Here is a 13,547-nt window from a genome sequence, read left to right as displayed (position 1 = left end):
AACAGACACAGTAATTAATGTAATAAACTTGAGCATCTTCATATGAGTCCAAAACCCTAAGGCCACTAATTTTTAACCAAGAGGCCAACAATACACACTTGAGAAAAGACACTATCTTCAGTAAATGGTGCTTGGTCAAACTGGATAACTACATGGAGAAAAATAAATGAAACAAAATCCTTCTCTAGCCCTGCACAAAACTCAACTCTGAGTGAATCATGGACTAAAACTGAGATGTCCTAAAACTGAGAGAGAAAAAGAAATTCGGAATACTCTTGAACTTGGCACAGGAAAGAACTTTCTGGTCGGGCTCTCAGTAGCTCAGGCATGACATATGGGACACCATGAAACTAAAGACTTCTACACATCAATGGGCACCGTCTTGTAGTAAGTAGGCATCCCAGAGTCTGGGAAAAAATTATTACCAACTACACATCTGACAGAGGGTTAGTCTCTAGAATATACAAATAATTCAAAACCTAAGCATTTAAAAAAATTGTCTTTAATCCCAGCACTTGGGAGGAGAGGCAGGGGGATTCTTTGAGTGCAAGGCCAGCCTAGTTCACATGCTGATATCCATGACAGCCAGGGTCACATAGATCCTTACTTATTAAAAAATAATAAATGGAGAAAGAAAAAAAAAAAAACAGAAAAAAAACAGAAACAAATCAAAATTTAAAAGTGGGGCATGAAAAAATGAAGCATAAAGTTTTCAAGGATAAAATACAAATGACTAAGAATTTTCTTTTTAGAGTTTAACATGGACTAAAGAGCTGGTTCAGTAATTAAAGTAATTGTTGCTTTTGCAAAGGACCTGCTTCAGTTCCCAGCACCCACACAGCAGCTCATAACCATCTGTAACTCCAGTTCCAAGAGATGAGATGCCCTCTTCTGACCTCTGTGGACACCAGACATGTATCTGGTGCATATGTTACATACAGACAACACACATGAGATAAAAAATAATAAATCTTTAAAAAACAATTTTTAAAACGTTCAACATTCTTAGCCACCAGAGAAATGCAAATTAAAACTGCTTTGAGATTTCATCTTACCATCTTATCAATCCGAATGGCTAAGATAAAAATAAACAAACAAGAAATGATGACCAGTCCTGGTTGTGGAGAAAGGGGAACACACATTCACAGCTGATGGGAATGTGAACTGGTGCAGCCACCGTGGGAATCAGTACAGAAGTCCTCAAAAAGCAAACAACCAAGTGGAGAGATGACTCAGTGGTTAAGAGCACTGACTGCTCTTCCAGAGGTCCTGAGTTCAGTTCCCAGCAACCACATGGTGGCTCACAACCATCTGTAATGGGATCTGATGCCCTCTTCTGGTGTGTCTGAAGAGAGTAACAGTGTACTCACATACATAAAATAAGTAAGTAAATCTAAAAAGAAGAAGAAGAAGAAGAAGAAGAAGAAGAAGAAGAAGAAGAAGAAGAAGAAGAAGAAGAAGAAGAAGAAGAAGAAGAAGAAGAAGCTAGAAAGAGACATGACACATGATCCAGCTATATTACTCTTGGCCATCTACTCAAAAGACGACAATCCTGCTACAGAGATAGTTGATTATCATTGCTGCTCTGCTCATGATAGCTTGAAAATCGAACCAGCCTAGCTGTCAGTCAACAGATGAGTGGAGAATGAAATGTAGTATATTTACACAGTGGAGTATTATTCGGATGTTATGAAGAATAGAGTTATGAAATTAGCAGGTAAATAGAGCAGGCTGGAAACAACAGTTCTGATTGAGGTAACTCAGGTATCCAGACGTAGAAGACAAATGTCATCTGCTTTCTTTCCTTTCTTTGGTGTTAGATTTGAATATTTAGATTTATGTGTTTCATTTGGAATATCCACAGAAATTATTAAGGGGTGGGGGAGGGGCGGGTGGGAAGTAGGGAGAGTTTTCAAAGAAGGGCAGATACCTCAGAGTGTAACGGGGAGGAGGAGAGTTATGGGTCAGGGCTGGCTGCTGAGATGACCCTTTCCCAGCAGCCTTTCTGTGTAAGCTGGCTGCCAGTTTAGCAGCTGACAGCAGTGTTTGACAGCCAAGCATGAGATGGAGGCCAGCAATGGCTGAAACTAGACAGAGAAGGCATGTAGCCAAAGGGGAAAATCCTGGCTACTTTAAATGCTAGCCAGTTTTTATTTTTTATTTTTTAAAACAACCTGTCTCAAACAACCCAGCAGCTATAGTGGCAATTAGATCCAAGCTGGTAAGTCCGATGCCTTCTGGATTTATGCTGTTTTACCCAATGGCTTGGTTACATCCTTCTGAACCTGTTTCTGGAAGCAGGTTCCTCTAACTACCCAGAGTCCCAAATGGGCTCTCTTTAACTATTCAGCGTGGGTTACAGCCCTGATATTTATTCAGGATTTAATATGCCATGTGGACTATCAACATACACATGTGACAGAACTTGCTTATAATGAGAGCAAATATAATTGTAAATTAATTGGGACTCATCTTTTGGGTGCTTGAACCCACAATAATGGGTATGGCCCAACTACGTCTGCACACCCTACCTACAAGGGAATCTTTATCCCATTATTAGCTAGCTATAGCTTTTCCACCTCTTGGCATGTTCTAACCTCTTTTGTGATTATCAGGTAGCTTTCACCTATCCAAGACCAAGAGTGTCATGAGACTGCATCTGAGGCCTATCCCAGAGTTTCCTGCTTTGCTGAAACCTGCCTCTCTGGTGTTTCCACAATGTACTGAGAAAACATCTTGATTTATGACTTTCTTTGTCCTGTTACTGTAAAAAAACTTCCTAAAACTACTTCTATGTGGGGACATGGAAATTGGGGTGACCTAAATCAGTGCTCTCAGGCCATAGTCAATCATATTTGGCTCCAGAATAAACTCTCTCCTATCCCCTTGGAGAAGTCAGTTGTGTTTTTAAACCAATAATATTATTTTATGTGAATTATAGTCTTAATAAATATCTCATATTTATACACTGCATATATGAATATTCTTAAAGAAGAAACTTATATCAAAAATTTAATTTAAATTTTTAAGCCAGCTTTGGTGATCCTCACCTTCAATCCTAGCATTTGAGAGGAATCATCAGGCAGATCTCTGTGGGTTCAAGGCCAGCCTGGTCTACATAGCAAGTTCCAGGTCATGCAGGGTACATAGTAAGACTGTCTCAAAAATAATTTAATGTACACTATTTAAAGGTATTTTGATTAACACAAAGCATTTTTTATGATATCTCATTTTCTATTACCATTGACTACTAAAGAAACTGAACCAAGATAATCCAGACCTGATATTTTTCACAGCTACACAAAGTACAGCAGAGCTCTCCTCTGTCCCTTATATCCCTTTGTGGGACAGAGGATAACCAACACAGCTCAAGCTTGCTTCCCAGCAGATGCCTACATCGCTCGGTAGGATTTAAGTTTACAAAGACTAGGCTTGTCACACAAATGGCAGTCACCCAAGTGGTTCGGCAGAACCCTGATGGCTCAGAAGAGCCCACCAAACAAGCAACCCAGTCTTCCCATTGAACAAATCTCGGAAGTTCAAATTAGCTCAGAATGAAGCTGAACAGCCTGGAAAAACTTCTGGCTGAGAAAAGAAGAGAATCCGGGTCCTCAAGTTGTGGACAGCAGTGGTAAAAAGCAGCCAGTGCTAGCCAAATGAAAAGGTAAAACATCTTTAGATTCCCCTCTCTTGAAGAGGGGGGAGGGATTTCCAACAGTGTCAAGCTTCTCAGGCTCCCCAGAAAATACCAGAGTCAGGACAGTGCTGGGTCAGTGATAGGCAGGACCACACCATGACTAGAACTATTTAATCACACATATCTCTTGCCTTCTCTTTAAACCTCTCAACCTCATATCAGGACTCTGACAACGGGCTTAGTGAATTTCCTGATTTTCATCCCAACATGGCCACATTGAGTACGTGCCAATTTCTGCTTTTCACCCTTAACTTGACTCTTTTGACTAGCTTATTAAGAGTAGGTAGCTGAACCTGGCTTGTTGGGACACAGTTGGTGTTGGGACACAGTTGGTGACCCTGAATCCGGTCACACATTGCCAGCCATGCCAACCTATCTTTTTGAGTATTGACATGAGGATTATATTTAAACAGAAGGAAAGAACTGGGTAATAATACAGCCCCAGTCAGGTGTGATCTTCCCCGGTATTGACCCCTTGTTGTCAATACTATGTGAAATCTCTTCCTAGAAGACAACTTTTCCCTTCCCTCAGCATGGGATACCCGAGGATGTTTTAACTCTTTGGGGTATGTAACCAAAAGGAAGGATACTGTTGTGTGTTTGGAAAGTCTCTCTTCCTGCCAGGGTTATATAGTGGGACCTAAAGCTGAGGCTTTTCCCTAGAATTCTGGTATGAGAAATGAGCCGGTCTGGGTAGTACTGGGAGGCTACTTAAATATCAGTACTAAGGGTCATCGTGGTTGGATCCTTCTTTAAAATAGCTTGTAAAACCATGGACTAAAGTTTCAGGATTTTGATTACTGACCCAAATCAAATATCAGGATCTGAGTGCTGTATATGGTCTTAGGTGGAGATGTGACACGCTGAACTGCCTGGTAGGACTGAGACAGGGTCAGACAGGACAGAAGCTCCTCCATCTTGTATTCCTGCTGAGGCCATTTCAGGTTTGTCTAGACTTTAATCTCCTTGATGGGGAACTCCACAGCAAACTGCTCAACCGTGTTCTAGGAACCCCCCAGGCCAGGATGTCCCAGCTGGCTTACCTTAGTTTCTGTTAAGACTGCCTGCCTGTAGGGAACTCCCTCCAGCTAACTGCTTATCTTAGCTTCTGTTAACTGTTTGCTTCTGAGAAGGAGCAGGAGCAAGATAATAAGACCTTGTTTTTGCCTTCAAACCCCTTGTGCTCTGGACATTTGATGCTACACTTCAGGCCTGAATACCTGAGTGTAGTTGCAGCCAGCTGGAATAAAGAATTGCAATTTGCTATAAGCTGTGTCTGAGTGGTGAGCTCCCTGTACACATACGTGTCAAATACTTAGGGTTTTTTTTTTCCTTCTGGAGGCAGGGTGTCTCTATATAGCCCTGGCCTGGCTGTCCTGGATCTCACTATGTTCCAGGCTAGCCTCTGCTAGACCAGGCTAACCTCTGACTTACAGAAATCTGCCTGTCTCTGTCTCCAAAATGCTGGGATTAAAGGCATGTGACACTATCTGCACCCAGCTAAATCTTATTTTCAGATTATCTAGCTCAAGGCTTTCTAAACTGTCCCCTTCTATAAGAGGCAATCTTAATGCCCTGTTTCTCACCTAAGTAGGTGATTATTCCTCAGAGAGAGACTAGGATTTAGATAGACTCCCTGATAGACAAGCAGAGAGGGAGAGGGGTCAAGGCTAGATAATAAAAGGTAGCAAATGTCCAATATGGCCAACTTCTTCCTCACCTTCCTAATTCAAGATTTAAAACCTGGCAGCTTAAAACAAAGACCCTGTTGGCTTTTGTCTCCCAGCAGCAGGACCCCTGCTTATGACTGACTTAACAAATTCATGGTGAGATCAGGTCATGTTACACAACAAGTTAAGCCAATTAACAATGCTATCTTTTATCACAGCAATAGAAACTCCAAGATAGAGTGCTTGTTGCACTTGCAAAGGATTGTGGCTTCAAGCACTTACATCAGGGGGCTCACAGCTGCCTGGTATCCACCTCCAGGGCATCCGATGCCCTCTTCTGGCCTTCACAGGCACTTGAATACACACTCACATAACTCACATACAAACACCATACATAATATATAAAATTCCCTAAAAATTTTTTTGAAGACTACTGTTACTACTCATCTGGGTAGTTCACAACCTTACTTAGGAACCCATGAGGATAAAGAAGGTAAGCAGATAGTCAATGTTTTTACCTCTGTTTTAGGTCGTCTAGTTCCTGTAGGGTGATGAGATACGTCTGAAAGGATCCTATACTTCAGGTAAGTCACCCATTCTCTTGATAAGAGACACTATAGAGACTCCAGAGGTTGAAGTCTACTAGTTGGGGTACATTTTGCAGAGGAGGGTCATTGCAGAGAGAAATGCCATCAGAACTTCTAAGGCAAGCCACACCTGATATAGGGCCAGCAAGACACTAGTACATCCCCACAGATGACCCAACTAACAGAAAAAAAATCTAATGAAGTTCTTTCTAAGTCCCTAGGAACCCTCAGCTGGCCTTAACAATGTAAATTAAAAGGTATGGGGGGGTTGTTTATAGGATTTATCAATGGTTGCTGTGGGTGGGGAGCTCATAAGGCCATGCTCCTCCCTGAGGAGCTGTTAGCAGTAAATGGCTATTGGGCAGCATTTTTCCACTGGTGTAGGCCAATGGTAATTGCCCATGTTCCTGTAAATGACCCCTCACTTACACACGATCATATAAGCAGCTCTAATTAAACTAATCACACACATGCACATGCATGCACACCCGGGGGAGGAGGGGGGGCGGTTAGGAAGAATAAGGTAATAGAGATGTGGGAAAAAAGAGAGTAATGGGGATGTTATTAACATATACTCTACACATATATGAAAATGTCAATGAAGTTCTGTAGAGAGATTATCTTTTGTATTGTATGGATGCCTCACCTGTCAATTAAAAACCCTGCAGCCTGTGGTTTAGGAAGGAAATAGAAGTGTCACATTGGGAGGAGAAAAAACTCTGGGAGAGTAGGAGGTGGGGAGAGGAGCCCACAAAGAAATGAAGAGCCAGGTGCATGGCCGCATGGTGCCTGGGCACAGACGACCAGGCATGAGACAAATGTAGGTTAAAGTAAACAGGTATCTTCAGTTATGATCTAGTCAGAGGAGAGCCTAGCTATATGGCCAAGGTATTTTTAAAATATAATTTGAATCTGGGTCTTACTTCTGGGAGCCTGGGGCTGGGAGGCAGAACCGGGACTTAACTTCAACAAAGTACAACATCTGTAAATTAATGGATGCTAATAATGAGAAAACAAAGGGCTAATATATTGGGGGTTGGTTCTAATGCTTTGTCTTAATTTGGTCCCCCAAATCATGAGGGACCTGTTCAGCACCTGTCAAGATGCTGAGGGTCTCTGTCCCCAGCTGGTTTTTGATTGATCAGTAAAGAGCCAGTGGCCAGGCTAGGCACGGTGACAGAGGCAGGAGTTTTAAAATTCCTGGGCAAGAAAAACAGAGAAGGAAGAAGGGATTCTGCCTTGAGAGGGGCATAGGACAAACCAAGGACTGACCACGCCACAAAGAGGTTGGGGGGATGGGGTGGGGTGGGGGAGTTGAGACGGCCGAAATGTAGGTAGAAAGGGAAAGCGGCTTCATGGCAGGGTGGCCCAGAAGGAATCAGGGCAGCAAAGATAAAATAGAGATTTTGAAATGTTAACTCAGGAATACCAGAGGGAGTGTGTGCTAGCCAGGAAGATTTGGATGTGCCCAACCACTGAGCTAGTAAGGCTTATTAAAAATAACGCTGTGAATGTGTGTCTTTCATTCGTGAATTCAGAGCTCTTAGGTGGATGTAGAGGCATATGTGCACCTGCCAGGGAGCACAGAGCAGACCCTTCACTATTCACAGTTACACTAGTAAGGCGGCTTAGCAGGTAAAGGTGCTTGCTGCCAAGGCTGGGGGCCTGATTCCTTCTCCAGGGCCCATACGGTGGGAGGGAGAATGGATTCCGGCTGGATGTCCACATGAACGTTCTCATTCATGAATGCACGCACACAAGCACACAGGCTCACATGCACAAAAAAGCATATTAAAAGAGGCAGAATAAAGATTAATTTTTGCCACCTATATGGTCTTAGGGTTTGTCTCTGGAGAAATTAATTGGTAATAACACCGAACAAGAAGAATGAAGAATTTGTTTTGTTATTGTTTTCTGAGACATGATCTCTCTACATTGCCCTGGATGCCCTGGAACTGATTCTGTAGACCAGGCTGGCCTGGAACTCACAGACATCTGCCTACCTCTTCTTCTCGAATGCGGGGATTAAAGACATGTGCCACCATGCCTGAGCTAGGAAAGATTACTGAGAAGGGACAAACACCTGATTCATTCTCTACATGCTCCCCTATTAGCCCCAAGGTGTTCTAGGTTGGACACCACACTCACCACAGCCATATGTGTCTGAAGGACTCTTGTGATTTTCCTAACCACAAACACATGCCCAGCAACAAGATTCTCTTTTTTCATAGGGATATTTCAAATAAGAGTAATGAAATAGCAGTGCTTAAGCTAAAATATATGTGATCTTAACTTATTCCCAGCCAGTTATAAACCCAGAACTTTCTGAAAATCTCACAAACAAGACAATAAACTTTGTTTACAGTAAAAACATGTTTTAATTCCCTTGTGACCTAATACAGTAAGGATGCCTTTCTTTAACCCTTGACTTGCCTTTGCTTTTTAATTTTCATCTAAACACAACTGTCCTCAGACACTACTCTATGATCTCAATTAGTAAAAGAAGAAAACAAGTTCTGTAAAAATTCTTTGAATGGTGTAATCTCTCTCTCTCTCTCTCTCTCTCTCTCTCTCTCTCTCTCTCTCTTTCACACACACACACACACACACACACACACACACACACACACACATACACACCAAGCTAAATCGAAACAATTTTGTTGCCGTTGCTTTCTGAGACAGATTCTGCCACAAGTCTCACTATAAAACTCACTATATAGACTAGGCTGGCCTCATGGAGGTCTGCCTGATTATGTCTCCCGGGCGCTGGGATTACAGATGTGCACCACTGTGTCCATCATTAAAACCTTCTCTTAATAAGCTCTGACTCACCTTGGCATGGTGGCGCATGCCTTTAGTCCCAGCACTTGAGAGGCAGAGGCAGGCAGAACTTTATGAGATAGAAGCTCACCTCATCTAACACAGAGAGATGCTGTCTCAAAATAAATAAAAATAAAATAAAATAAAATAAAAATAATCTCCAACCCTGCTTCATACAGACTCATTCTGAAATCCTTTTCTGCCACAAAGTTGGAAACTCTCACTTCCCCTGAGTAGGGACCTTTCAAAAACAAAACAAAACAAAACAAAAAAACCCCAAAACCTCAGGCTGCTATAACTGACAACGTGAAGCTAAACAGCTGACCCTCGGGGCTACTGACAAAAATCATGTACAGTTTAAATGGATGGGCCAGTCATGGTAGCAGTGTGCTTACTCCCAGCCCTCAGGAGGCTGATGCAGGGGATCACAGGTTCAGGCCAACCTTAGGGTCATATCAAAGGCCTATCTCAAAACACTCAAACTTTTGAATTATTTACTTCTAGATGATTTAATATTTTCGGGTTGCAGTTGCCTTCGGGGAATTGAAGGGGCCTTGGCTACTCTACTGCCTGGATGTGAGCTGCAGTTAGGTTTTTTCCTGGTGCTGGGTCCTAGGTAAATTCTCTATGTTGTAGATGTTGCATCCGTGCAATTAACTCTTAGATATATCCCTTACTTAGTTAGGTAGGAAAAGTTGCTGGCTAAGTATGTCAAGGAGATCTCAGAACTAAATCATAGGTTGACCAGTCGACTTGCTTTGAACATGTAAGAGCATTTAAGACACATGTCAACTAAAATTAACTCTACCTCAGGCAGAAGATATGTGGAACAGAATAGGACTTGAGAAAACACCCTCGCAATGAAGGAATACTGTGAAAGTCTGACAAGACCAAAATTCCAAGGTGTTTCCTCCTTAGAGTCTTAGCTCTGAGAGACCCAAGATTCACTGTCAAAATGGAATCTTTTAATTTCTAAGAAATGAGTTTTCCACTTTACAGCTACTTTTTTATACATCTCAATATCAGACACTAGAACCTGTAAATACCAGCGAAAGTGGCTTAGTGTAGGCCAGGACATGGGTTCATTTGCAGCCCGGGGGAAGAAAGACTCAAATTAGGTCAGTCGCGATACCTGTCTATGTTCAGAAATTTCCGGAACAATGTTAAACAAAAATTTTTTTGCCTCTTCTTAAGGATCCTTTATAAGGCTGCAGAGAAGGCTCAGTGGGGAGAAGTGTCTACTGAGGGAGTGTGAGCATCTGTGTTCAAATCCATAGAAACCACTTAAAAAGCCAGCAACAGTAGCAAAATGTCTGGAATCCCTGTACTTGTACAGGAAGGGGAGGTGGAGACAGGAGATTCCCAGAAGCTTGCTGGTTAGCTAGCTTGCCATATGAAGTGGAAAAACAGACCGTCTCAAAACAACAACAACAACAAACCCACAAAAGACAGAAGGTAAGGACCAGCACCTGAGGTTTTTCTCTGACCTATATGTTCTGTGATATGTGCACGCACGTGCACAGAAAGCGACATGAAGCAGCTAAATTGGAAAACCAATTCCTCAAGATAAATCATTTTGGCACCTAATTGATTTGTTTAACAGGCTTCTGAATTACCTGTAGGCTCAACTGTTTGATCCTTCATAAAATTCATCATATTTTATGACCTCTTTCTTTCTTTCTTTCTTTCTTTCTTTCTTTCTTTCTTTCTTTCTTTCTTCCTTCCTTCCTTCCTCTCTCTCTCTCTCTCTCTCTCTCTCTCTCTCTCTCTCTCTCTTTCTTTGTTTTTCAAGACAAGGTTTCTCTCTATAGCTCTGACTGTTCTGGAACTCACTCTGTAGACCAGGCTGGCCTCAAACTCACAGAAATTCGCCTGCCTCTGCCTTCTGATAGCTGGGATAAAAGGCGTGCATCACCCCCACCTGGCTCTTCCTTTTCCTTCTTTAAAATTCTGCATCCATTTGTGTTTCTCGTTACCCACTTAAAGAACACATATAAACTTAAATCTCCTAGTCAGGACTCTCTTAGAGAGTGGCATCTTGATGAGCTAACTACCAAGGGCTAGCTAGTATGCATAGCTTTTCCCCAGAGACAAACCTTAAGTCCAGGCTGCAGCAATCATGTGTCAAGTGCATTTTTACAGTTTTCTTTTTAATTTTATCTGCTTCTTTCTTGTCAAATCCAGGGTTTTTCAGTTGCTCAAGAGTAGCCTTTACCATATTTTGAAGAATGCAAGGCTCTCCAATTAGATCTGTAAGTGTGTTGTGGGTTTTCTTTTTGACAAGCTTAAGAAACACAGGTTGGGGGTTGGAGACATGACTCAGTGGTTAAAATGCTTGCCACATGGCCACATGGACTGGAGTTCAGCTGTCTAGAACTCATATAAGTTCTGTTGGGCATGGCAGCCAGATGGAAGGTCTGGTGGATGGCAAAACAAAACTGGCTATATCAGTGGGTTCTAGCTTGACTGAGGAAATTTGCCTCAGTGAATCAGAGAATCCTTGGAATGGGGCAGTTAAAAGCATTTGATGCTTTTGCAGAGCAACCAGGTTCAGTTCCCACATAGAGGCTAACAACCGTCCATCACTATAGTTCCAGAACACCTATTGCCCTGCTCTGGCCTATCTGGGTACCAGGCATGCATGCGGTACTCACACATACATGCAGAAAAACCACCCATATGCATAAAAATGAAAATAAATCTTAAAAATGATCAACGATGACTCCCAACATCAACCATGGGTCTCTACACTCATATCTGCATACAAGCAGTTACATCCCCACACACATATACCTATAAACATGTAGACACACACTCACACACATGCACAGTACAAACACACATGAAAGAGGAAAAAGAAAAAAAAAAAAAAACGTCGGAGGATCAAATTTGCAGATTAGAGCCCCACATCCTCCAACAGTGGAAGGCGACACAGCTTTTAAAGGGATTCTCAAATCTTCCACACCAGATAATTCACTAGAGGCTCAGTCTGGGTTTGCACACACTGAAAGGGATTCATTGCATGGAAGCTCACCTCTTCTTGCAGCAAGTGCCCTGGCATTGCTCGTTCTTGGATGCTGAAAAGATCTTCCAAGGACTTAAAATTGTGGCGTCTGGGACTGCAGGGCAGAGGAGGCTTCTGCAGCAGATTCTATTTCTGCAAAACAAGTTAGGTGTTGCCACAAAACCTTCCCCTGTGCCTTCCACCCAGGTGGTTGTCCAAGTTCACCCTTGGGAGGGTGTGTGTGATTGTGTGTGTCCTCTCCAAAAGCAGCAGATTTAAGGGCTCTGGCTGGCACTGAGTGACTGCCTCCTATTTCCTCATGTATTTCCTCATGTACCTTTCATCTGCTGCCAGTATTGGGACAAGGTGTGCAGAGATGACTGGCCTAAGTCCAGCCCTGGGTTGAGGTGAGTGTGCGGGAGGCCAGGAGGCAATACGATCAGATGGAGACTAAGCCAGAGTGATGGGGTGCCTCAGACACTATCATCCCAACGGCCCCACCCCCGCTCTTTACCATGACAAAATGTCACTGGTGTTTTGTCAACTCTGGCCTTATCACCAGTCAAAGAGAATTTGGTGCCACCTCAGTTGACTGCCGCCATTTGGTTGAATGTAATCTTCTAGTCCCTCTTGTGTCATATTCTTGATCTTCCTCCCCTTCTTATTTTTATTAACCTCTTGGCCTCCACGACCTCAATGTCACCCCATGGCTTCAGGGGCGCATCAGAGACTTTTTTATGGAAGAGCTTGTAGTCCAATAGTTATGGTTGGGTCCAAGCCTAGGATGATTCCACACACGCCACAAACACTGGGGTTCCACAGCCCAAGTGGGAACAGGAAACCAAGTGTTGCCCACCATCTGTGCCTTCTCATTCCCCTCAGCCTTTGGGAAGGGGCTCCAAATCCAGGCCATGAGCCAAAGGTGTGGGTGAAACCTGCCTCTCCTTTTATCTATTGCTGTCTAGAAGTCACATGCCAGTGGCCCAAGCAGTATTCACTGTCTACTGACTCCAGGACTAGGAGTTGTGGCAACACTGTCAGACAAACACATAGATGTGTGTTTGTGTATGAGCCCTCCATTTGACCACTAGGAATGCTGTGCAGGGGACCACCTCCAACCAGGAGCTATTCAGCAAACCCAATCCTGTGCCCACACTTCCAGAACATGCTAGTGAGCTTCTCCTGCCCGTTGAGTTGGAAGTTAGCTTTGTTTGCTGGTGTTGGGGCCTGAACACCGGGTGTTGTACAGGTCAAGCACACAGTCTACCCCTAAGCCCCAGACCCAGCCCCAGCCCCAGCCCCAGCCTCAGCCCTCAGTTGGAATTTGGGCAGGAAGTATAGACAGGCGTTTTAACCCAAAATAGTCTAAAGGACCAGTGTGTGGAATAAAAGTAAGACAGAGAACAGGTATAGAATGACTCATGCAAACTGACTCACAAGAGACAGTTTGTTGAGCCATACTGGGGCTCTGGCAAGTGGGTACTCCCTGGGTGCATTGTCTAGAGGAGGAAAGTGAGATGTGGAGAGGTCAGAAAGCTTGCCTTTGGTTGCACCAAACACTTGTGGTGGAGTTGGGTCAGCACAGAAATGTATTTCTCAAAGTTCTGGAATCTGCAGTCTAGATCAAACCTCCAGAACTCTTGTTCATGCTATAGTGGTATTCACAAGTTGGATATAATCTTTTTTTTTTTTTAAGTTAAATTTGTGTATTTTATTTTCTGTGTGTGAGTGTTTTGCCTGCATATATGCATGTGCACCATATGTGA

General features: G+C 43.1%; 1 protein-coding gene across 1 annotated transcript in view; it reads right to left on the bottom strand.

Moving 5' to 3' along the window:
• LOC117716910 (acyl-CoA desaturase 3) overlaps positions 1-12,006 on the bottom strand; it is a 41,476-nt gene extending 29,470 nt beyond the window's left edge. Inside the window, exon 1 of the mRNA XM_034514029.2 lies at positions 11,812-12,006. Coding sequence (XP_034369920.2) covers positions 11,812-11,838 — 27 coding nt within the window. The 5' untranslated portion in view covers positions 11,839-12,006. The remainder of the gene's footprint in view (positions 1-11,811) is intronic.
• Between the last annotated feature and the right edge of the window lie 1,541 nt (positions 12,007-13,547).

Source organism: Arvicanthis niloticus, chromosome 1 (assembly GCF_011762505.2).
Source record: "Arvicanthis niloticus isolate mArvNil1 chromosome 1, mArvNil1.pat.X, whole genome shotgun sequence".
In the NCBI taxonomy this organism is placed as follows: Eukaryota; Metazoa; Chordata; class Mammalia; order Rodentia; family Muridae; genus Arvicanthis; species Arvicanthis niloticus.
Note: the sequence above shows the minus strand (reverse complement) of the source record. Positions and strands in the feature narration are given on the sequence as shown.